The sequence below is a fragment of the Dermacentor albipictus genome, unplaced genomic scaffold, assembly GCF_038994185.2.
Source record: "Dermacentor albipictus isolate Rhodes 1998 colony unplaced genomic scaffold, USDA_Dalb.pri_finalv2 scaffold_15, whole genome shotgun sequence".
Lineage (NCBI taxonomy): Eukaryota > Metazoa > Arthropoda > Arachnida > Ixodida > Ixodidae > Dermacentor > Dermacentor albipictus.
This window is the reverse complement of record NW_027225569.1, coordinates 7728660-7754862: the sequence shown is the minus strand read 5'-3', so window position 1 is coordinate 7754862 and position 26203 is coordinate 7728660. Positions and strand designations below refer to the sequence as shown.

Genomic DNA, 26203 nt, shown 5'->3' with positions numbered 1-26203 from the left:
CAGCCGAGAAAAATCGGCCAATATTAGCTAAATTCTACAATGAAAAAGGAGTGGAGACTCTGCTCAGCAATCGCAGCAAGCTGAAGGAAACGTATTTCGGGATAGCACGGGACTACTCTGTTGCCGTGCGCGATAAGCGCCGAAAGCTTTGGCAGTTCTCGAAGTCAATAAAAAAGGAGGGTGATGGTCCCCGCCTTGCTTTCATGAAGCTCATTCTAAATGATAACGCTTACGTCTGGGACACGGATGCCAACTGCGCAGTCCGTTTACAAACATCTGGAAATGATGCGCCAGAAGTAGAGGGCGGCGCCCACGGAAGTGCTGACGAATGACCCAATCATTCTCCTGCCTCAGCTCAAGTAATCAACCCTTCTTTGCCGTCAGTTCATAAGCTTTGCCATAATACTGCATTAACTTTCCTCTATACAAATACCAGAAGTATCCTCTCTAAAGCTGTTCCCATTTCCTCGCTTATCGATTCATGCTCTGAATCCTTAATCGCGATCACGGAAACGTGGCTTACGGACAATATTCCCGACGACAGCATTTTTGTTACCGAGGCGACGTTTAACATATTTCGCTGCGACAGGTCAAATCGTAGAGGCGGTGGTGTTCTGTTGGCAATAAAAAAAGAATTATCATGTGTAGCCATCACAATTTCTACGTTTCTTGAATTTGTATGGGTGTTGTTAAACGGTAGCAGTACTGACATACTTATTCGTGTTTTTTATCGCCCCCCTGATATGGGCAGTGCTTATGTTGAAGAGTTCTATCGCATTTTCAGTGAAGTGTGTAACCGATTTCCAAATTGTGTGTTAATAATATTTGGGGATTTTAAATTTCCACACTTCAATTGGGCAACTCTATCTGTCACGGAGAGTGAAAGAGAATGGAATGCATTTCTTCAGTCATGTCTAGATTTTTCATTATCCCAACATATCATGCAACCCACACGGCGCACTGCCACATGCTCCAGTATTCTTGACCTAATCCATAATAACATCCCGGACATTTGCGCCAACATTAGTCACCTAGATGGACTCTCCGATCATGACGTCATTACTGGGAACATTGTTTGTCGGCATAACAGTAGGAAGATCATTGAAAAAAAATTAAATGCTATAGCAGAGCTAACTGTGATGGAATGGATGCACAATTCTCTTTTTGCAGACCAGTTTCTTAATGACTTCCTGTCCCGTACAGTTGAAGAAAACTGGGTCGCGTTCAAAAATATGTTTACTGACGTCGTTAACAAATATATACCGTCCATAACAATTAAGAGTAGGAGCTCTACGCTATGGTTCAACAAGCAACTTCGGCGTCTAAACAACAAAAAAAGCGATTGTACAGACAAGCCCAGAAATCCAGTCCTGCACCATCGTGGCTTAAATACAAACAGTGCGACGAAGAATACCAAGAGTTACTTAAATCGAGTCGTCGTCACTTTTTCAACCACGGCCTGTCATCTATGGTGACTAACAATCCTCGTAAATTTTGGCAAGTATTAAATCCAAGCAATCACCCCGATGTTGTGCTTACCGATCCACAGGCGCCACTGTTCCCGAGTTAAAGTATGCACAAATATTAAACAATGCATTCTCGTCTGTGTTCACCCGCGAGGACGTCACTTCATGCCCAAACATAGGTACACGTTCCGATATCATCAAGCCGCAGATAAATATTACTGAGTCCGGTATCATATCACTGCTTAATAATCGTAAGGTATCATCTGCATCTGACCACGTTGGGTTCAACAACAAGTTGCTTAAAAGTACATCGCAAAGCATTTCGCGAATCTTGTGCGCTCTTTTTTTAGTCATTGTCATCCGGCCAAATTCCTAATGACCGGCGTACAGCCAAGGTCATACCAATTTTTAAATCTGGCGATCGCTCATTATCGCTTAACTACCGGCCTATTTCGTTAACTAGCACCGTTTGCAATCTACTCGAACATATCATACATTCTCAAATGATAAAATACTTAGAAGAACATAACATAATCTTCAAATACCAGCACGGCCTTCGCAAGGGATATTCATGCGATGGGCAACTTGCAGGGTTTACTAATGACTTGCTTTCATGTATTGACGCTGGCAACCAAGTCGACGCGATATTCTTAGATTGTTCCAAACCTTTTGACCGCGTTCCTCACCACAGGCTACTACTGAAACTTAAACATTTTAACATTGACGCACAAGTCATTGCATGGATAAAAGATTTCTTGTCATTTCGAACTTGATTCACAAATTTTAATCATTGCAACTCCCCTTTTATTCCTGTCACGTCCGGCGTTCCACAAGGGAGCGTGCTTGGCCCTTTGCTTTTTCTAATTTATATTAATGACTTGCCTAACTGCATGTCGTCCAGAGTAAGACTGTTCGCCGATGATTGTGGAATTTACCGTACCATTTATACTGACACGGACCATCAAACATTGCAGTCAGACCTCAACGCAATAAACAGATGGTGTTCAGACTAGCAAATGACCCTAAATCATACTAAAACTAAGTGCATGTCATTTACGCACTCCTCTTCCCGTATTCAAACTTCATACTTTATAGGTAACAATGTTGTGGAACTTACAACCACGTACAAATACTTAGGAATGAACTTGCAATTGGATTTAACATGGCATCATCACATCAGCGTTACTCTTGCATCTGCTAACCGTACTTTCGGAATCATGAAACACAGACTAAAGCAAGCGCCTTCACACCTAAAGAAACTCGCGTACACCACGTTAATCAGGCCTAAAATTGAATATGCATGTGCCATCTGGGACCCGAGCCAAGACTACATTATACGTAACATTGAATCCCTGAAAAGCCGTGCAGCTCGCTTCATTTTTTTCAGATTTTTCTCTGTACCCCAGTGTTACATCTTTAAAAATTCGTGCCGAACTGCCTCCGCTATCACTACGACGGAAACACGCCCGCCTATCTCTTTCACAAACTTTATCATCATGATCGTTTGCGCGACGACTTCCTTCAGTCACCCCCTGTCATTTTTCCTCGCCGTGATCACCCCTGCAAAGTCAAACGCCCAGCTTGCCACTCGGCCCATTACGCACAATCATTCATCCCCAAAACCATAGATGACTGGAATAACCTACCATCTGATATTGCCACTGACGTTAACACCGATCAATTTCATCAAATGCTGTCGACTCATATCAGAATTTGACGTCTCTGTGCGTCTTTGGCGTTAGCAATTTTTTTTTCAGGGCTAATTTAATACCGTTGCATGTTGTTCGACATCATATTGCAGTGTTTTCTCTTTTTGTGTTATCCTTGAACCCCCGGTGTTTCAATTTTCACAATTCATTCTTACCTTTATTCGAGCTTTAATCCACTTCCAATATTGGTGTATGCGTATTTTGTGGTGTTCTTACTATGTTTGCTGAATTGTTTATTCTTACTATTTTTTTTCGCATATTCTTATTAGTGTGTTTCGTGTGCCCCCCTATGTAATACCCTCTCAAGAGGGCCCTTCGGGTATTTGAATAAATAAATAAATAAATGTGTGCCTTTTTGTACTAGTGTCTGTGTTTGCATACCTGTATTTCCAACCATTAATCCCTGCTGACTTCCTCGGCTTGCTGTTCTTCATAAATTCGCTTATCTGCCGAAATGCAGATGGACCTGCCACATTGGCATGTTCATCCTGTCATTCTGTGGCTTCCCTGCCAATTCTCAGTCCCTGCCAGGTTTTGATGTGATTAGCATTCTTTCGGAACTTCTCGCATTCTTCAGTACATACCTAACCTCTTTCGCACCATTTTGGGCCACATTGTTTGTGCCTGAATAGACAACCTTGGCCATTGGGTATGTGCAGCTGTGCATGTGGCTTTCTTTGCCAGTACTCCAAAGTGGCTATGTGCCACATGGTAGGTGCCCGAATAGACGAGCAAGGGGCAAGAAGTGAAAAAGTTAACGTGAAAAGCCACTTAGTGTGCAGAACGTGAACAGAACGGGACCCATGTGTGCATTGGGCAGGGAGCGTTGAGCTACAAAAAAGGGAAGAATTTGGCAGCATGTCACGTCACTACACTGCTCGAATGCCAATTGCATAAATATAGAATTAGATGGGTTCTAAGTGATTTTTTTCTCGTGTATGTAGGTATCAGCTGACATTTCATGCGACATAAAAGCTGCTTCTGTATCGTTGCTTTCTCCAAATTCAGAATGTGTAAACTGTTCATAAACTCCTTTGTCCATTTAACTGTAGACAGAGTAGCTTCACTGGCTCCTTATGGCTGCCAAGACAGTGACAAAGCGCCAAAACATGTGCCTAATTTGCTGTCAGCAGCTTGACTAACAAGTTTTGTGCATTTCAATTGGTAATGACTTCTCCATAGATGACACAATGGGTACACAATCTTCTTGTTTGCACCAGTTGCTTTATGGGAAGCAGGGAGTGCACTGAAAATGCAAAGTGAATATATTCGGGCGAAGCAAAGGCTGTGTAATGGTGGATTCACAAGTAATCTCAGGAGTGGCAGTGTGATGGTTAAGAAGCTGTTAGAAATTATGTGAAAGATGATCTAATTTTTTCTCTGCACTTGGCTTCTTTTACAATCATGTAATAGTACTTCTAAGGAGAAAATTATGCTTGTTGTTATCATAGTTATGACATTATTAACAACTATCTTGTGCAACTCTAATTTGGATATCTATGGCACATCTCAAGAAACATTTCATGTTGCACAGTAAAATATATCAAGCCACGTTTACTACTTTTAACCACTTTTAAGCCACTACACGTACTTGTTTATTCGCTTATAAGTGTAGTGTTTAGTGCCTTCTCAGTGTCAACAGAATAATTGTTCATGTAGGCTGTAGCGATCAAATCAAGTCGCAAGATGCTTTTAACTTTGTGTAGTGCTTAAAGCCAGGATTTACTTGGTTCTGTGTTGTAGCTGTACGCACACCTTCTGGTATGAAGTTTGCAAGCATCCCTAATTACTGCAGGCATCACTTATTGGTATCACCAGTGTATGTCGTAAAGTCAGATTTCCTGCCAAAGCTTATTTTGTGCACCTCTAGTTTCTATCAGTGCCAATCAGTATGTGATGCACCTTGTATGTTGTATGTGCATTTGGAATGTCAGCACAGGTTAACATGTAAGGTGTTATTGTACTAGTCATCTGTTATCGAAACGATGAAACATTGCAGTTGTCATTATATATATTGTTATATGTTCTCGTACATGCTCTGTATATAATGTAGCATTATTGAGTTTAAATGGCTTTCTTGAACTAGTTTTGAGTGTTTGTTACTTTGCATACTTTATGCAATGGATGCGTGTGTTTTGTTTTGAAAGGTGTCCTTTGGATGTAGAGCAATGAGAATGAACAAAGTGGATATTAAGCTTCCAGTATTGTCTTTGGCTGTAATCCTATTTTTTGTTGCTATTATTTGTTTATTTAAATGGTGTCCACGGTGTTTAGGTGTCCTATGTAACGTCAAACTGCTCTTGCGGAAACTACTGCTCCTGTGTGGCAACATCGAAACGAATCCAGGACCTACCCTAGACCAAATCGCAAGCTCATTAAAGGAAATCGCTGTGGATATTAAGCTCATGAAGGAAAAGCGGCTTGCTGACATAGATAAATAACTAGATGCCTTAACAAGACTCGAAGAGAGAGTTGGCTTGTGTCAAGAGGAAATTGTCTACATGAAGCGCACACATGAAAGCTTGGAAAGGAAAGTTGGCGACCAAGAAAATCGAATTTAGGCAATCAAATTTATTTCTTTATGGCGTGCCAGAAATTGACGGAGAGACAAGTGAAATTCTCGAACAGACAGTGAACAAAAACGTTGTTCAGGACACTCTCGGCTTAAATCCGGTCACTATCGAATGCATACATCGTCTAGGAAGAGCAGTGGTGCGATCGGAGATGGTTCGGTGCGTTTGTTCGGTTACCGGCGCACGCGATTGGCCTACTCCGCGCCGACGTCGCCAGCCGCGGGGCGCCGCCCCGTTTTTGGTGACGTGAAAATGACGACACGCTCCTGTCAATCATCCGCCCACCGAGCATTTCGTCCGAACGCGACGGGAGTTGAGAAGTTTGGAGCGATCATACCGCTTAGCATGGCGCATCTGGTGGATTGGATTGGATCCAAGAGGCGGCCTTTTCGGCTGCGGAATGGCACGTTTGAATCCAATCCATAGTTTAATTCTAGAAAATGGCGCTTCCGTTAGGTTGTTGCGCTGGCGTTTCTAGAGGAAGGAGGAGAGCGGGTGGCGGTGCGAAACGCGTTTGAAGAAATGGTAGAAAGTGAATTCCGGCGTTGTTTTTGTTTCTCGAAACAAATAATTTGTTGGTTGTACAGAGAAATCGACAACATCATCGGTGCCAGCGAGCCACTGGGATGTTGTCGCTGCATCTTGAAAGGTGCGCCACTCTCCCCGTCGTTTTTTTTTCTTTTTCCTTCTCGCTGTACGCGACACCACCTAGGGGCGACGCAAAGAACCTAATAGTTATAAATTGCAGTAGTCACACGTACTACTATTTGAAAATGTGTTTGGGCTCGAGAAGAAAAAATAATTTTTTAAAATAAAGATTTCATTCAATTGGAAGACGAGAAATATTTGGCTTTGTAGTATACTGTTTGCAAGCAGACGACAAACGACGGAGGTAAACTTCCGGGGAGGTCACCGCTTCCTGATTGGCTGTTCTCTCCACCCCGCTTTCACAAATTTTGCATACTGCAACTTTGTGACGTTGCAGCAACTGAACAGAACGCGTATCGAACAAAATATCTCCGATCGCGCCCCAGAACGGTACAAGAATAGGCCAGTAATTTTCAAGCTGCTAGATTTCAGGCGAAAATCAGCCATACCCAAAAAAGGTTATAAACTGAAAAACACCAAATTCTCAGTCGGAGAAGATTTTTCACGCAGAATCGGAGACATTAGAAGGAAGCTGTGGAATGGCGCCAAAGAAAACAACGAGAAGAACGATGAAGTATCACTAGCATTTGATAAACCGTTCACTAACAATCGAGGCTACATTTGGGACAATGAAAAGAGCGACAATGTTCCTCTCTAAAAAAAAGGACAAGGTACCACTAAGGCTGCAAACTCGCCAAACTCGTCAACAAGTAAAATGAAAGGTCTAACCTTTTTAAATGTTAACGCGAGAAGCATTCTGAACAAAATAGAAGCTCTGGAAAATCTCCAACAGGAACATGATCCTGATATGTTAGGGCTTAGGGAAGCATGGCTTACTCCTGAAATATTTGATTACGATCTTGTTCCTGCCAGTTATGTTGTTATTTGCCAAGTCCGACCTTCGCGTGGTGGTGGCGTCGCTTTACTCATTAAAAAAATGCCTTTCACATGTATGCCTTGCCGTTGTGATAGCCGCAGAGGCCGTTTTCTACCGGCTTCTTTGTGATGGCACCCGCATATTTGAGGGATGCATTTATCGAAGCCCGTCATCAGGTTAAGAGTGCACCACTACAATTCAATACTTCATGCAATATCACGTACGCAGCTCTCGTGACCTGCTAACGGGAGACTTTAACATTCTTTAACGTGAAGTGATTCCGGCAAAGCGAAGAATAAAAAGGCTGCGCAAGGTGGTGAAAAACACAAACTGTGAGCCTTCCATTCGGCACAAACTACACAACGCGAAAGCAGAATTCGACAGAAAGCAAGAAATGCGAAACAATACTACTTCAGCGTCGCCCTTCCTAGTTTTATTAAAAGCAATCGTAACAGGTTTTGGAGGCACCTTCGCACTAAGAATTCCATGGCGTTGCACATGGGTCCCTAGGAAAGAGAGGAAAGAAGCTTATGCCTACAATTTTTTCACCTCAGTTTTCACCACAGATAACGATATCATGCCTCCCAATTTATCCTTTGGTCCATCAAGCATCGATTGCTTTGAAGTCACAGATGCAGGAATACTCAGCCCACTGCTTAACTTCGATCCTAAAAAATCCAGTGGCAGCATTTTGGCAGCAGCAGTGGCGGCGAACGGACACTCGTCTAATCAACGATTTTCTACTGTCGTTACAGTGCGCAGTCGTCGCATCGTGTTGAAGTTATCAGCAGCCCGGAACTCCACTACACCGCACACTGCACGTGTGCAGATTGGATTTCGAGCACACCAAGGCCGGCCCCACCTACCGATCCTGCTGCCGATATCTGCTCACCGCAGATAGCCACGTCACGACAACGGAAGTGAAAGGCGCCACCGTCGTCTACAAATACGGGCGTCACTGCAATGACCTCCTCATTTGGCAGCAGCAGTGGCGGCGAACGGACACTCGTCTAATCGAGGATTTTCTACTGTCGTTACAGGTTGGTGATTGCCGTCCCCGTTTTAGTTAGCCGACTAAGGATAGTCTGTCAGTGCTTCTGCCTGTTGATCTAGTTTCCTGTCTATATTGTTCAATTGTTACCGCATCACTTGAACCAACCACCCTCGAGTACGCCCGTCAGAATGTCTAATTCTGTTTGTGATGAATGTGATGTGGCCATTAAGGCAAATGATGAGTATCTGCTTTGCTGCGAATGCTCGGGACATTTTCACATCAGTCATAATTGTTCGGGAATCACCAAGAAAAATGTCGGTCCAATGATATTGAATTATGAAGTCCTGGCGCTGCCATTCATGCCACAGTAGTAAGGCCAGCTCCGCCATTTGTAAGTGGCAGGCTGCCTCGATTGCCACCATGCTCCTGGAAATTAACAAAAAACTTGATGAGCTGCTCCCACTCAAGCAAACTGTTAGTGAAATCGAGGCATCAGTAAAGCTGCTATCGGAAAAGTGCGATGATGTCCTTGTGAACCTTGCCAAGCATGATGGCGAAATAAAGACGCTCGCTGCCAATGTGACTAAAATTGAGGCATCGTGAACAAGCATTGAAGTCCAGGCCTTCCGCGCCGCGGTTAACGACATGGAATATCATAGTCGCAAGCTTAACCTCGAAATTCACGGCATCAACCAAGACAATAATAGAGAGTTTTAGTATAGCGTAAAGCAGCAAACGCAAAGAGTTAGCGTTAGCGTTAGCGTTGCGTGCCCCACACTGCGCATGCGCTATACGTAAACGCTGCTGGAGCTCTTACGTACGTACGCTATTTTCAGGATTTAGCGTTGAACGCTAACGCACGCAAGGGGAGCCTTACGTACGGCAAGATGGCGGCGCAGGTCGAAGTGAGAGCAGCCCGCTTCGGATCTATCGAGTCGTCTGCCTGCACTGCTAGGCTCCATCCGTCCCCACTAATGCTCGTGTTTGCTTTAGATTTGTGTGATGATGCTTCGACAGTAGTGCACAGGTGACAAATGGGCGTTGTTTACGATATACGTTCTCGATTTGCGGCGCAGTAGGCTTAACAAGAGGGTTTGCTCATAGAGTTAGTAGAACAACTCTATGGGTTTTCTAATGTTTGCTGTAGCCGCCTCGAGATGGCGCCCAAGTGTATTTCGCTCGTTCGCTTGGTGTAAAGCCGCATGTCACGTTTTCCGCGGCAAAACAAACTAGTGTGGTCGGTGCTGTGGTCACGATGCGTGTGCGCTTCACCAAGGACGACGACATGAACCTCCTGAAGGAGGTTTCGCAGCGATTGATGCTTTGGATAAGCTTGACTTAAGGACACACTTGCGGATTCGGCATTGGATCAGCTCGACATTTTGTGTGGATTTGGCTTTTCAGTACTTTGTGTTTTTACGTCTAGATGGTGCCGTATATGTTTGCGTTAGCGTTAGCGTTTTGCTCCGTTCCGCTATTCTAAAACACTGCCTTGTGCCGCGCAGTGCAGCCTTTCTTTGCGTTAGCGTTGCGTCGCACGCTAACGCTAACGCAAGCGTTTTACGCTATACTAAAACTCTCTAATGACGAATCGCTCATGGACAAGCTAAACGTCATAGCGCCTAAATTGGAACTAGCTCCCTTAACTTAGAAAACTGTCTCCGCCATCCATAGACTAAAATCAAGAAACACGACCCCGGACATAATCATTCGCTTTTCTTGCCAGTCAACAAAGGACAAATGGCTCGCCAAAAAGAAACTGCTTCCAGGTATCGTACTTGATGCATTCACGCTGGAAAATCTGACGACACAGGACCGAATGCTTCTGAAGACGACGAAGGAATGGGCGCGTGTCAATAAATTCCGCTTTGCATGGTACCGTAATGGCAAAGTCCTCGTGAGGAAAGATGATGGTCAGAATGCTTGCCTAATAAAGTGCGCGGCAGACCTTGATAAGCTGGTCTTTTTTTTTCTTTCTTGCATATCATAATGGCATCCTTATGTGAACCTTATGTTTTTCCTTCCGAGTCAAAGGCGTTCATAGGACCTGGGCACAACGGATCAGTTCGTTGTATTCATGTAAACTGCCAGTCGGCGAGGAACAACACAGCTGAACTTGACGCCATGTTTAGCAGCCTGGATCTGGAGTTTGATTTTATTATGCTGTCAGAAACTTGGTGCCACCAGAGCTCGTTTGCCTGCCAGCTCCCGAACTATTATGTTATTCGATCCAGAACTGCTTCACGTGGCGGTGGTGTCTACATGCCAGTGCAGAACAGCCTCGATGTGAAGTGTGTTGAGGAATTTTCCTGCGTCACTAATGATTATGAAGTGCTGTCAATCCTTCACGCGCGTACAATTTACTCTGTATTTTATCGTCCACCGAATGGAAATTCCGATTGTTTTTTGCTCTTCCTTCAAAGGCTTCTTGAACACACTTCCGATTTCCAGTACAATATCATGATTGGTGGTGACTTTATTATTGATGTTTGTGTTAACACTGTCCTGAGGCGTGATTTTGAGCTATTGTTGCACTCTTTTGCCTGCCGTAATGTCATACGGTCTCCTACTAGAGTCGTTTCTGATACTTCAACATGCCTTGATTTGTTCATCACCAATCGCGGTCAGGCTGATATCAAATCTGGTGTTCTTTCATATCACATCAGCGAACACATGCCAATTTGTTCAGCTGGATGCGTAAATCAAAAAATAAAAATAAATGTCTTCTTATAGTTCAACCCATCACAAGCGATAAGCCTGACCGTTTCCGAGAACTGTGTAAAGTTGACTGGAGTTATGCTAAAAGTGTCAATGAACAGCTCATACGCGGTGTCAGCACATTGAGGATAATAAACACGTGTTATCAGAAACATTTTCCGTTCCGTCCACGAAAGCCTTGCGCTTCCCGAATTCGCAAACCGTGGGTCACGAATGACTTATTTCAAAAAATTTAAGAGAAAAACAGCCTCTTTAACCAGTTTATTATTTCCAAAGATCCTGGTCATTTGAAAACATTTAGGTCCTTCCGTAACCGGCTTACAAAACAGCTACGTGCGGCTCGTACCTCATATTTTGAAAAGAACTTTTTTAAGATGCCAAAATGATGGCCGTAAAATCTGGCAGAAGTTAAACACATTAACAAACAGAGAACCTTATCATACACCTGAGATGCACATTGTCATTAACGGTAAGGAAATCTGTAGTGATGCGCTTCCTGGTTGTTTTATTGATCATTTCACCAGTACATGTCATCAAACTGCCAGCCTGAGTGCCTGTCAATTTATAGATTCACCTTCAAATTCCTAAATTTTGATAAGAGTGGCTGTTCATTCAGTATTTTACAGGAAACATGCTAACATGCTCAAATAAATTTTCTCTTCATGCTCCCGTAAGACTCTGCCTGTAAACCAGTAGATGTATGCACGAAGTAATATTTCATTTCATTCATTGGGCACTATGCAAGCTTCAATGTAAGCATACCAACAGGATATTACAGAACCAAAACAGCGCTTTACTCCCTTTCAAATGACTCATGTTTTGCATATAGTGTAAGCAATAAAAGTAATACTTACCACTGCATCGCTTCCAAACGCTGAATCATCTGACGCAGCAGAGGCTGCCATCATGGCACGTTTTTTCTCGAGGGTGCTTAGCTTTCCTGCAAAGGTGTCCATCAACATAAGTACACTATGTAAGGAGCACTACTTCTGCAACTGTGCTGTGCTAACAGCAACTAAGTGACAGCAGCAGGAGAAGTACAGCGCTAGGTTTTTATGCCTGTCAACCTCTAATAGGTACTTTTCACTACATCTAGCACCATTTTTGCACCTCTGCCACTGCTGGGTAAATCACAACACTCACACGGCTCGCAGCTGTAGCACCAGTTGCTCAGTTGACTACGACAACATTCTATGAAGTTGCAATGCGCAAATGCTTAAACGTGTGTGGCAAGGACTAATGTGAGCCGAATGGAATTCCACTTGTGTACTTCAATAAGCTCACAGGAACCTAATGGACCGCACAACAGTTTGGAAATTCTCACAAGGATCGGCACTGACTGATCAAAGCTCTGCATAGGAAGATACATGTTGACATCATGAACTACTCTTTCAACGAGCTACGCTTTACTGTCACAAATGGAGGCATAAAAAAACTACTTCATAAGTGGATTCGTGAAGAATCTGAGAATTTGTGAAAGAATGTGGAGAATTGGAGGTAGTTCCAGAACGTTTACAAGATATGTCCTTAATATTGATCAAATTCTGCAATACAATGTAATGAGGATTCTACACCAATCAATAAAGCTGAACCATATTTTAATGAAAAGGAAGGTTTCACCCTCACATAGGAGCCTTCTTCATAATTATAGGAACAAATATCCTGAAATGATTTGCTTAAGTAGGCCTGAACAGGTAATGCAGGCAGCAAGCAGAAACAGAGATGAGTTCGCTATCAGTTGTATTCAATGTGTGCTGTGAGATCCTTGTTCTCTAGCAATAACACGCCTTCCCCAGTCACTTGAGAAAGTTTTGTCTATTGAACAAGGCTATGATGAGAAGCCAATATGGTTTTTTTTTTCAGTTTTAGTCTTACTGAAGATAGTGCAGCGTCCATTTTTTACCCTTTACAATGTTTCACCCTAGCCAGGTAGGCTTCCACAAACATTTGCGCTTCATGTAGTACACTTAATTTATTGACCACGTTATCAATGATTACCAGACTAACTTTGGTACTATCACAAAGCTGCGAATCTTGGCATGCAAAAAGCATCAACTTGCTTGAACACCCTATTAATCAAGAGCACCATCACTGAGATGTATTAACATAAAGTGCATGCCAAACCTGCAATAATTTCGGGAGCAGCTGTGATCCAATATGTTCAAAAGCAGGAACCCTTAATACATCAATCAGTACACTACATTGGAACTATTCCACATTTCATACATTGCAGGCTGTGCTACGAAAACAACACTAGTAGCACTGTCATCTCTGCACTTTCAAAGCGCAGTTATATTTTATTCTGCAAGCTTTCAACTGAATAACTGTGTCATATAGTGAACCTACATCAGGTTACATCAAATAATGTGTTATTCATGCTCCTTTGTACTTCGACTATGCGGCATAAAAAGAGTTTGGTCATAAATGCAAGTGGTGCACTGTGGCCAGTGGTAGCAGGAACATGCCATTCTGAACATTCGATGATAATAGATGGGTTCACATCATGGAGGAAAGAAACAAAATAGGAGAGGCCCTGACATCACATTTTTGAAGTCTGAAGTGCAGCCACGTTGGTGCGCCATCTTCGTTTGTGCCTCTAATCAGCTTGCCGAAGCAGATAGGTGTGAGCTTTTAATTTGCATTGCCATGAGCCGCTGACAGTGTGTGCTGCTGACGTGCGTCAGAACAAAGCCTATGAAACTTCTGTAATATCTTTAGTGAAGCAGACGTGCTGCTGTGTTTTTCTGTGGCATGTGAAAGAACATGACGGACCTACACTGTGATTACTTGAGTGTGTGTGTGTTGCTGGCTGGCTGACAGATCAATTATTTTCAAGCTTACACACACTCCAAGGTCAGCTTGTCTCACAAACAGAATGTACTGCAAGAGAGACAAAGGCTGAAAAACCTATTTCGTAAGAGTCCAAGAACAGCAGCAACAGCTTCAGGAGTGCGGTTGCTATGGCAACGTTCATGTTTGCCACACCAGTCCCAGTGCTCTTTTGCAAAACGCAGGTGTCCTCCGCCACACACTCAACTGATCCAGGCTAGCCGGTACCTCTCCTATGCTTTCTTTTCTCCATGGCTCGTATCGGTGTTGCCTTCTATGTAAATATATCGTATTTTGTAACCTAAAACTCGGAACATGTGATGTTGCAATAAATTAGATAAAACGTACTTAAGCCTTTCATACATGTGGCAAACATTTCGCCTTCGAATGCCGAGTGAGAAAATGCCTTTGCAGCAGTGCCTGCTATTATATGAAATAGAGTACAACTGTTCCAGAGGTGCGAAATAATGACAAATCGCTCCAACCAACCAGTATGCAAAAACCGCATTCCCAGTGAAAACCTGTTCACACATATCTTGCATGCGGCAAGAACGTGCAGCACATGCTTATGGAGACAGCATATGGAATGGGACAAGATGGAGAGCGGTCTCCTTTCTCTTACTCTGCTCTTTACTATTCCGTCTTCCTCTGCTCGTGCTGCAAGTACCTGCAATGTCACACAGTTAGCCTTAAGAAATGTTGCACACTGTAACATCTTACAAAAGGAAACATGAAAAGAAGAAAAAAAAACCTAAAGTGTGGCAACAGAACTACAAAAAGATTAAACTCAGTGGTGTACTGTGCCTCTTTGCATGCCTACTATAATTAGCTATATTCTGAAAGTGGCTAAAGCATGTTGGTGCTGTGCCTGTCAAAATTCTTCTGTGTCCTCGTACTGTCACACTGCATTGTGTTATACAGGGTGTTTGAGCAAACAATTTCAACATTTTTTAAAGGTTGCCTGTGGCAGATAGCTCAATTCTAGTTTATGAGCCGGTGTACTCGAAGTGGTGGAAACTACTTGCAAAAAAATTAAAATGCAAGATTAATTAATTTACAAGTATTCACAAAGTAACATTGGCCAATTATGACCCATATTGCAATTTACAAATTCTAGCAGTGGACTTGTCAAGATGGATCCACTTGGAACGAATTCTCAGGGTGACACCAGTTTCGAGATATAAATTGCCAAACTTTGCAGAGAAATGCATTGGTATTCCAGTTGTGCTTCAGTGCATGAAACTACGTTTTGTTGAAAATTTAGCTGGAATGCCAATGCATTTCTCCGCAAAGCTCGGGAATTTATATCTCGGAACTGGTATCATCTTGAAAATTCGTTCCAAGTGGATCCGCGTTGCAAACTCGACGGCTATAATTTCTAAATTCCAATATGGGCCATAATGTAAGTAGTCCAAAACTTAGTGGATTTTTACTAATTAGACGATAGTGCATCTCCATTTTTATGCAAGTATTGTCTGCCACTTCGAGTAGACCAGCTCACGAACTAGAATAGTGATACCTGCCACTTTTAAAGATTTTTGAAAGTGTTTGTTGAAACACCCTGCATATGCTGAAGGCTAAATGTACTTTAGGCACAGTACAAACAAACTTGGCTATGTGCTTAATGAACATTCCAGTCTGCCTACTGCTTTACTGCAAATACACAGAATGCACTAAGGACGAGAGACAGGTGTTGAGAACTACATGCAGCTTTTGAGTTACATTCAGCTTTTTAGTGCACTAGAACAACAAAACAGAGGCACACTGTAGCTATTCCGGATACACAACACTGTTGTCAAAAAGATTAATGCAGAAGCCACCTTTATTGATTATGTCATATGAAGCATTTCTAAAAGCTACAGACCGTGCAAATGTATGAAGAGAGTCAGGACAATATGATGATGGAAATAGTGTGATGACAACATGATGACGCTGAAATGACAACGCTGAGGTACGTTGAATTCGCTTCACCACCTGAAGCAGTTCACGAGCTGCACACTGCCATTTGTTTCAGCGGTGCTGCAATGACACTCTGAGCCATGCCGCTTGTTTCATAAGGTGCAGGAAAGGTGCAGGCTGTTCCACAATTTCGCTGCATCCTCTCTGCTGTTATTGCAAACTTGGTGCAAACGTGCAGGCGCAAAATAGCAGTGCACCAGACAAAACAGCACACATGCGCAAGCGCCGTCAAAACCCTTTTTACGTGCATCTGCAGAGTCGATCGAAGCGCAGGTGTACTTATATAGCAGAAGCCAATCATACTAGTAGTTTTCAGGAATTCTCAAACTTACGCACTCCGTGCACATTAGTCGGCAAAAGCAAGGCACCTGCACCGCGTCTGCACCTTGACATTCGTTTCAAATATCGTACTGTGTCTGCACCGAATAAATCGACCTGCACAGTTTCTGAACTTCTCGTGAACCACTGGGAACTGGTTCACAGTGGTGCAGGTGAATAGAATGGGCCTCTGTTATGATAACCATGGTGTGACAAGCATGGTATGACAACGAGAGTGTGGGAACAAAGATGTGAAGACAATGGGTTGACGACAGTGCAATCGCTATGACAAACTGATGATGTCACGACGATGCGACAACTACACAATGCTGCCGATGGCAAGATTACGAGGAGAGCATCGCATGCGACAATGCAGTGGCAGCAACAGAGTGAAAAATGGCAGAAAGATGACAATGACATGACAACTAAACAATAATAACAATGTCATACAGGTAATGAAATGACAGCATGACGACAGCGTGTTGCTGTTGGAGCTCAAGTCTTCAGTCAAGTTCATTACCTGCCACTGTAGCCTGCCTTAATTCGCACTACTCAACTCTACCCGGTAATGGCCAATCCGGCCACTTTAATTGGCATTATATCCAGTGTTTGCACTACGTCCGTTACTAGCCAATCAGGCTGCTTTAATTCGCACTATGTCTGGTGCTTGTTCGCACCATGTCCTGCGGCTCTTCGAGTTGCACTGTCCCCAGGATCAGCCAACATTTTATGGATACATTGTCACGTCCTTGCTCCGGTGCGACTAGGCAAAAAATTGCTTCGCATTAAAAAAGAAAGGCAGTCGCAAGGAGCTGTATAAATTACAAAACTTCCCCTATTACTGCTGCTTAAAATTGAATTAGGGTAGCTGCAGCATAGGTAGTTTAGCTGACCAATGTTTCATAAATATATGGCCTTCTATTATCGATATCATAGTTATAGAAAACGTACTCTCTCGGTACTCCAGTTAGGTTGATCAGGTCAAGCTGCCAGGAAGGTTGGCACTTGGTAACAAGTGATAACTCAAATGGAGAACAAGTTAATGAAAACTTGTTGATGGGATAATTGGCTCGTAATTCTAAGAAAAACCTTTGTGCTAGTCTGTTTCCCTAAGAACAAGTCAAATGCGCCGGTTTATAGAAATTGAGAGGGAGTCTTGGTTCTGAATTTAACGAATTCGTGCAATTCAGTAACAATGGAACGCAGACATTTCATTGTAACAAGAGAACTTCACATAAAAATGGAGGCTTAAGCGATTAACAGAGGTAGAACAAGGGGCATATTATTGGCCATGCGTTGGAGTGACGACAAAACGCGATAATAAGCTTTAGAGCACAATTAATCAGTTCTGAGCTTCCTGCTCGATTGCGTTCAGCATCGACACGTGCCCCAAGGAACACCGCATTCCCCCACGCCTAGGGTCCAGTGACAACAATAGGCGCGTATTGCACTCGGGGGCTCGAACATGGGTGATACGTACAGGCCTCAGATACCATACGCGTGGCCGTAGAGAGCATACGCGACTTTTACTCCACCGGCACACTGGTGTTATCAGCGACATTACGAACCGATACTCAGGGTGCCTTCAATTAAGCGCGCGGCGCGTAATCTCACTGATAGCGCCAGTGTGCCGGTGGAGTAAACATGCGTAAACAGCGTTGCTAACATGTGAAATATGTACAGCACAAGGTGCAGCCATTTCGAACCAACAACAAAAAGAAAGAAGCTGTCGTATTCACCCACTGCTAACACTATCGCTGGTGCCGCTGGCTTCCCTTCCTCCCACAGAATGTCCACGGCAGTCCCTTGTAGCCTTTTGACAGCGGCGGCTGGTTCTTCTAATAAACTTGTGCCTACAGCCGCGTCCGCTACGTTTTTAATGGGATACACATCCCATTTGTTTTCTGCGACCCACTTAACCAAAACGTGGTCCATAATCATTACTCCGTAGTATGCGGGACCAATGACAGGACTGGATATACTGCACGCGTAGGATAGCAAGCGCGGAACTAGCGCGCGCGTCTTGTATAAATAGCAAAATTGCATTGGATAGGATTGGATCGGTTGAATTTTTCACTTCAAGCAACAGTTTTTCACTTCAAGCAACAGTGTTCACTTTTAGTAACACTGCAAATCTCAAAGGCCATGCTTTCACGTACTACAGGCGCCAAAAGTGACGTCAAGGTTGCCATATTTTAAACATATCATTGAGCGATTAAAAGCATGATTACGTGAATCAAAGTTAATGAAATTTATTTTGTTAAAATCGAGTAGGCTTAAGAACAAGTAAATACAAACTCAGTGCGCGCACACGCGCACCTCTGTTTCTGTTTCCAGGATGCTAAAAGGCCAGGAGCAGACGGCGCTCACAGATGGGTCCGACCACGTGCGTTCTATACACGGAATACAGCTACAACAGCCATGTAACGTTTTATTATACCCATTAGACATGACAAACTCAGACACTGAGAATTCATAGTTGCAATACGATATAAAGTAAGGTATTCGTCAATACATTGAAGCGCTGATGTACAAAGAAAAGTAATCAAGGCTTAATCATTGATAAGAAATGCACAAATGAGTCATCAAAACACATGGGCACCGCACATACATGCGCACACTGTTGCAATAGCTACAACACTTTGCAAATTCACTCTCTCTCTCTCTCTACATATATATATAAACGCATCAAAACGTATCATCAGCGGTTACCATAATGGTCAATCTTGGGAAGAAGTATGGTCAAAACGTATGTCGCACATGCACAAAAAAAAAAGCTGCGGTAGGCCTTATGCAGTCACACAGAACGTACCACTGAGTTCAGAAATTTTCGATATAGAGGCAGTGACTTGAGGTTGACCTTAATAGCAGTGTCACATGTGCAGTTTTCTTTATTTTGAGAGGAGTTGGAGGTGGTACTGTAAGCTTTGTACGTTTATCCAGCATGTACATGCAGACCTCGCAACCTGGTTTGTGCAGCGCTAGCGAAATATCGCGTAAATTCTTAGTTCTCCTACATATTTTCTACAAATATGTGCATAAGACGATCGCTATTAGCAGAAATGTACGGTGCTTCCTAAAGTGGTCATAAGGATTAGATTCGCGTGATGTTCACTGTTAGATTACTTTGCTTTATAGTGCAGTGTATTGATCGGTACAGTTAAGCTTGCCAGCTCAAGTTAAAACATCGTCATTACTTTTGAGACACACGCACTAATATATATATATATATATATATATATATATATATATATATATATATATATATATATATATATACACATGCATAGTGAGAAATTATATGATGCTCGAGCCGCCACGCCGTCCCTACGAATCCCACGATGAAGTGCTCTTTTTATGGATAGATAAGGCCCAATAATTAGAGCATTGTGAGTGAAGTTTAGGTGAGGGTCCATGCAGTATACTGCAGTGACCATTAAAGCCATCGCCGATGTACTTCAATAAAAAGCCGTAAAATATTGCAATCGAAATATATTATAATGCAATATCGAGAGCAGTAGTAGCCAGATCGTGTCAAGCGGCTTTTTGTAAGGCAAAGCTTATTTTTGTAGAAATAGAAAATGACTCAAACTGCAACCGCTTCTTGTTTGTTTGTTGAAGTAACCAGTTTTACCAACTCGTCACCTAAATAACATCGCACAGAACGCTCAATGAAGACCTGACCATGGGCCCATCAGTGAGCGAAACCATGCCTGGCGCGAATGAGGCCCGCGGCTGAGCCAGCCAAAGTAACACGTCGCTGCACACTTTATGAACGAATATGTGTAAAAATTGACGTCATTCTCAGATTTTCGTTCCAAGTGAATTTCACTTGTGAGCTCCACAAGGTTCAGTTCGCAAATTCAAATACATGCTCTAATTAAGCAGTTAATTCATTTGCAGAAATGTCTGAATCGATTAAACAATTTCATTTCTTTAGAGAACAAGACCAGCCTGCTTTGTGGCGGACAAAAATATTGCCTTCCCCCCCAAACTCATGTTTTGAACACTCCACTTTCTGCCCGACTGTTAGAATGACGAAGGTAACAGTCCCCATTCGATCTAGGTAGTGCTTGCCTCAAAACAACTTAGGTCTACCTAGCGGCTCAACCTCCAGCAGGCTATGTGCTCACAGTTTGGCATGCGCGTTGTTCGTGATCAAGTGCCCAGTCAGATTTATTTATATTCATTCATTCGATGCTTCCAGTAACCTTCTGGCCGCCAAGGCAGGAGTGGGTACAATAAATTTAAGTTACTTTGGTACGAATCATTGTCGTGCAGTTACGGCGAAAGAACAATAAAAGACAAGCACTAATAAGACCTATATAGTTAACAATCAACACTTATTAGCATATGGGCATTTCCTGAAGACTAACAATGGACGTGCAGCAATCACAAGAAAAGAACAACGGCTGTTAAAAAAAAGATTCCGACGTTGTCAAGTTCACCACCTCATTACTGCGCTTTGTGCATGAGGAGTGTATCTCCGATTTTATTTGAATAAACCCCTATACACAGTGCCCCTATAAGCCTCAAAGTAGGCTTCCCAAAGAACGGAGTGAGGGAGGGAGACAGGGAGAGAGATATCTCAAAATTACAGCCGCTGCTTTTCCACCTTGGTTTTATTTCTTTTCTGCCAAATAAGATCACCCACAAATAAGCAAAAAGTGGGAGGCACATTCATGAGGAAGTGAGCTAATCTAGTGCCGTGCAGTTTTGAAACTATGTTCCTAATTTTTTTTTCGCCCTAAAATGACTAGAACGAAACTGTGTCGCAGCCAATTACGACCAAGCCAAGCATGGAGTTACTTGCGTAGTGTTCCTTGTCGGACACGGCGATTTTGGTGATTTGGTCAACGATTACCGCTCTTTCTAAGCAATCTAAGTTAATCAATCGCTGCTGTGTTCTATTTATGCTGAAAGATGCCAAAAAGGAAAAGGTACAAGCAGTACCTGTACGATGCCACCTGCGATGTTCCGCTTCGGACACTACATCGACAAAAGATCGCGGCAGCAAAAAGTAATTCTTTGGCTGTTCCTAGTTCATGCGACAGTGGCAGCAACGTACTTAATTCGGATTCCGGAAGCGATACCGACACAACGATGGCTGAGCTTCCCAGCGGAGACGACAATGAGATATGTACCCTGCACTCCGACTCGGATAACTCAAGAAATCAAAGTTCAGACGGCAGCTACACCTCGACCGACGATGACGACGACTGCGAGCCAAGGTCCGGCGAGGTTTCAGCTAGTGAACTGGTCAGTTTATTACAGCAGGCCGTTTTACTTTGGCGACCTTCTCGGGACACTGAGGTGGATAGTTGGCATGTTGGTTTCGTATCAGCGATGGTCTGTGTGTCGCTGTTTCTTAAAGCAGACTGATGGGCTAATTAGTGTTGCATTATGTGAAGTGCACGGAAAACAAGGAATGCATCGCCATGTGTTCGTCTTCCCTATCGTCTGTGTGCCCCGTTTGCGCTACTAATATAAAGGGAGGAAAATGCACGGGCTAAAATCGCAATATGACGAGGCACGCAGCATTGAGGGTATCCGCAATTATTTTGGCAGTCCCAGGTTCTAGTCTGACGTTCACATAAATATAAATACACGAGCGTTTTTTGCATTTCGCCTCCACTGAAGTTCGGCCGCCGCGGCCGGTATGGGAGCCGCGATCAGTGCGATGCCATAACCAATAAGATACAGCGGTGGTTACTCTGCGCATCACAGAACCTTTTCAGGTTCGTTTGTGTCGTCACTACGCCGCTGCTGATATATTTTTGTAGGTATGTGCCAACATACGTGAACCATCCGTCTACAGTGCACTTGAGTTCCTTGTCTCCCATCTACTATGCGTTGGGTACACGTTAACGAACTCCAGGTGGTCAAAATTATTCTGGAGTGCCCCACTACGGCATCCTTCATAATTATATTGGGGTTTTGGCTTGCAAAACACACATTTTTTTTTATTTCTTTGCACGGTCTTTAAGCGCCGAAGAATTCTATACGCATCACTAGGCAGTTTGTCATCTAACAACACTTATATGTACACAGGCAATTCCTCTCTCATGCTGCCACTTCCATTTTGTGTTCCATCTTCACACACATTGCAAGGTTAAAATTACTAAGATCAGCATTACTTATGCATGAACTGTTCTTTATTGTTACTGCCTTGCAGAAATCGGCTTTTAAAATTCTGTATTACATAAGTAAAGCTTTCTGAATTCTTACTGCTGCATGAGCAAGAGCCTTGAAACATTTCCAGTGCAAGCATCGTCCGGTGCTTTCAAGTTGGTCCTTCTTCGTATAGAAGGACACATGCTCTGTGGCAGTATTTACGCTGTCCTGTTTGCGAAAAACACCGCTATACGTCGAAGGTACATGAATAAGATGTGGTTTTCATTTTTGTTGTGTATTCCATGAGCCTGCGCTTACAGCAGGTGAGGATTAGCGCCTTCACTGCCATGAGAAATAAAAAAAGTGCAGATTTTCTTTTTAGGCATGCATACTTTGCACAAATATTTAGTAAAATATACAATGTGAGGAATACCTATTTCATTTTTACTGGTCATATAGAAAAACAAATAGAAAAAGTTATTGGGTATTATTTGCGTCAGAATTGCAGGACACTGCACATATACGCATAAACAAAACCTGGAAAGTGCTAATTAGTTAAACTGGTCATCAGCACCAGATGACAAGGTACAGTGCCATAGGAAGTTAAGGGGTCAAAATATGTAGCAACTTGCATTACAATCGTCCCAAACGGAAAAAAATTCATTGCCATATGCTGCTTTAATCATGCAGAATGTCGTTCCAAGGTTGGCTCCATTGTTGCCTTAATGTAGTGATGAGATAAGGGTACACTCTCAAGGATCAACACGCATCACCTGTTCTAAGTCAACTAAGCTCGTGGCATTGTGAAGCTAAATGTTCACCTTCCCCCACCACCAGATTTATAATTAAGTGCACGTATGTGCAACACCACAACTTGTCTTCTTACTTTCAGTACAGACGCTGAATACACTTCCTTGTAAACGAAATCAAAACTGATTCATGGAAAAGCTGCTATAGTAATTTACTTAGCATGCCTTAAGGCTTGCCAGCGTTTCTGAGGTTCAGGATATTCGTTGAATGAAAAAAGAAGGCATGCCAGTGCTGCTTTAAACCTTGGGTATTCCCCGCAGGGGCGTCTGCGCAGGCAGGCGTTTGGTGTGTTGCGCCACCACGTACCCGAGCACACGAGGGTTGGACCCTCCCGCGTGTAGCCGTGCGCGGCTTAGCCGTGTCTGGGGAAAAGGGATCCTGGGGGTTGAGCCGATACTGGGTGTTTGGACCTTTGGGGCCCCCCGGCGGAGGCAACACACCTCTTCGGCCTCGGCTTCACATAGACGGCACCTCCAGACTGACCCACCTGGAGGAAATCGGCAGTCGCCTTTTCCTGTCTCTCTTCCTGCAACCTTCGTCTTTCCCTTACTTTCCACCTTTCCTGTCTTCTTCTCTTTTCTATTTACTTCCTTCATCTTGGCGGCAAGGGTTAACCCTGTGTGGCTATCCAACCTTGGGTACACCATATTTGGTTATAGTGGCGGCGTACGACTGGCGTCGTGCAGACTTGCATGCAAGCTCTGCCGCGTCCCCGCGTTGGGCTCCGTGGTGGGTGGTCGGCGCTGTTGCCGAATTTTTATATATTCTCATGGAAACTCCTTTCCCTAAGCTTTCTGATCGCCCTCAGAAACGAGGGCGCACTGAAGATGTTTTCAAGTTTTTTGGCAACAGATTACAAAGCTTTCCCCGATTCCACGTCATCCATTCCGACAAACCTGAAAAGACGATGAGAATGATTTCACCTTTCCTTGTGTCAAAATGTCTTACCGAAGCACTTGGTGCAGGTTACAAGGCATCAAAGATGGCTAGTGGAGATCTCCTTCTGGAACTCCGCGACGCGAAGCAACATGAAAGCCTTCCTAATCTAGTTAAATTTGGAGAAATTCCAGTCACTATATCCCCGCATGAACTATGAATACGAGCTGTGGTGTTGTCTCTGATGATGATCTAATGGAGCTGACAGAAGCCGAACTGATGGAAGGCTGGACCGAACAGAATGTTATCAATGTCAAGCGAATTATGCTAAGGCGTGAAGGTAAAGAAATCAAGACAAAGCATCTTATACTGACTTTTGGCTCAAGCATCCTGCCCGAGACAATCGAGGCAGGCTATGCAAAGTTACGTGTCGGACCCTATGTCCCAAATCCTCTTCGATGCTTTAAATGCCAGCGTTTCGGACACAGTTCCCAGAACTGCCGAGGCCGGCAGACATGTGCTAAATGTAGTGGAGGAGATCATACTTCTGAAAATTGCGAAAGCGCTCTGCACTGTGTCAACTGTGATGGCGAGCACGCCGCATACTCACGGTCGTGCCCGTCATGGAAAAAAGAAAAAGAAATCGTGACGATAAAAGTTAAAGAGAATATTTCGTTTAAAGAAGCGCGCAGGCGGGTTTCCTACCAGGCCAAGAGCAGCTTTGCCGATGTGGCGCGTCAGGGGGCAGCGCCACAACGGCCTCCGGCGACTGTCCGACCCACACCCAGTGAGGCGGCAGTGACGCCTCCCGCCGCCCCGGCGGCTGCAGCTAGCGCTGCTACGCCAACCCAGCAGAAGGGGCCATCTACCTTCGAGCAGGTGGCCTCAAAGGTCTTGTCTACAGGGACGAGGCCTTCTTCTCGAACGCAGCGCTCACAAGAGCGCTTGTCCAGCACCTCTTCCGAGGTGATGGACACAACCAGCCAGACGGAGCCGCCAGCGCCTAAGGAGCGGCGAGATTCTCGCAATAGCTCCCAAAAAGAAAAGCACCGCATCTTGGCGCCCTCAAAGGGCTCCGTGAGGTAACTCGTCTTTCTTAAACACACAGCACATAAAGCACATTTAACATGGATACGCAAATAATTCACTGGAATGTCAGAGGTCTGCTGCACAATCTTGATGATATCAAAGAACTCCTATACAAGTATACTCCAAAAGTGCTGTGTGTTCAGGAAACACACCTCAAACATACGGAAACAAATTTCCTTCGACAATATGCTATATTTCGTAAAGACCGCGATGACACCCTCGTCTCATCCGGCGGTGTTGCAATCATTGCAGACAGAGGTGTTGCTTGCCGAGAAGTAGAACTTCGTACGCCCCTAGAAGCAGTTGCTATCCGAGGGGCGTTCTTTGATAAGCTGGTCACTATCAGCTCTGTATACATTCCTCCAAATTATCAACTTAAGAAAAGCTAATTTCAAAACTACATAGATGAACTTCCCGCGCCATACATAGTTGTCGGAGATTTAAACGCACACAACACTTTGTGGGGAGACTCTCGTTGCGATGCGAGAGGTCGTCTAATTGAAAACTGTTTTTTCCTCAGGAGCATGTATACTTAATAAAAAGGAGCCGACGTACCACAGTGTGGCACATAATACATACTCCTCGATAGATTTAAGCATAGTGTCGAGTACTCTAACGCCGTACCTTGAGTGGTCCGTTTTGAATAACCCCTTTGGAAGCGACCACTTCCCAGTTATATTAAACCTGACCAAACAAGATGAATCCTTGCCACATGCTCCCCGGTGGAAGATCGAGTCGGCTAACTGGGAACTTTTCCGCGAACTAACATATACAATCCGGGATGAAATCGATTCATTCAATATAGACGACGCTGTGGCGAATATCACATGCCTTATAATTCAGGCTGCGAGAAAATGCATTCGCGAAACTAATGGAATGCCGAATAAGCGTCGTATCCCATGGTGGAACGAAGAATGTAAAAAAGCACGGAAAAACCAGAACAAAGCTTGGGGACGACTTGGGGACGACCGGTGCTTTCAGGACAAGCCCTGTAGAAAGTCTCTATGTAGAATCAAACGAGTGGTCACTTCGTCTACAGAGGTCATATTCCAGCTTTACATATTTTCTCAAAGTAAACTCGAATCCTGAACACCCTTGTTACACAACTGTAAATGATGTTTCCTGTGCCACACTTTTTAATAATCGGACTACAGTCAGGCAGCCCTTCTCGCTCCGTATAAGGAATCTTAGTGAAGAAATGTCTGTCCCACTTGTAGAACACC

General features: G+C 43.7%; 1 protein-coding gene across 3 annotated transcripts in view; it reads left to right on the top strand.

The window, feature by feature from the left end:
- The first annotated feature begins 8255 nt into the window (after positions 1 to 8255).
- LOC139051822 (uncharacterized) overlaps positions 8256 to 26203 on the top strand; it is a 44616-nt gene continuing 26668 nt past the window's right edge. Inside the window, exons 1-2 of one of the 3 annotated variants that reach the window (XR_011509572.1) lie at positions 8267 to 8313; positions 18429 to 18514. Coding sequence is in view for 1 of the 3 variants with exons in the window: in XM_070528836.1 (XP_070384937.1) it covers positions 18464 to 18477 (14 nt within the window). In the remaining 2 variants the exon portion in view is untranslated. Of the gene's footprint in view, positions 8314 to 18428; positions 18515 to 26203 lie in introns of those variants that run through there. The other 2 variants (XR_011509573.1, XM_070528836.1) reach the window with 2 other exon arrangements.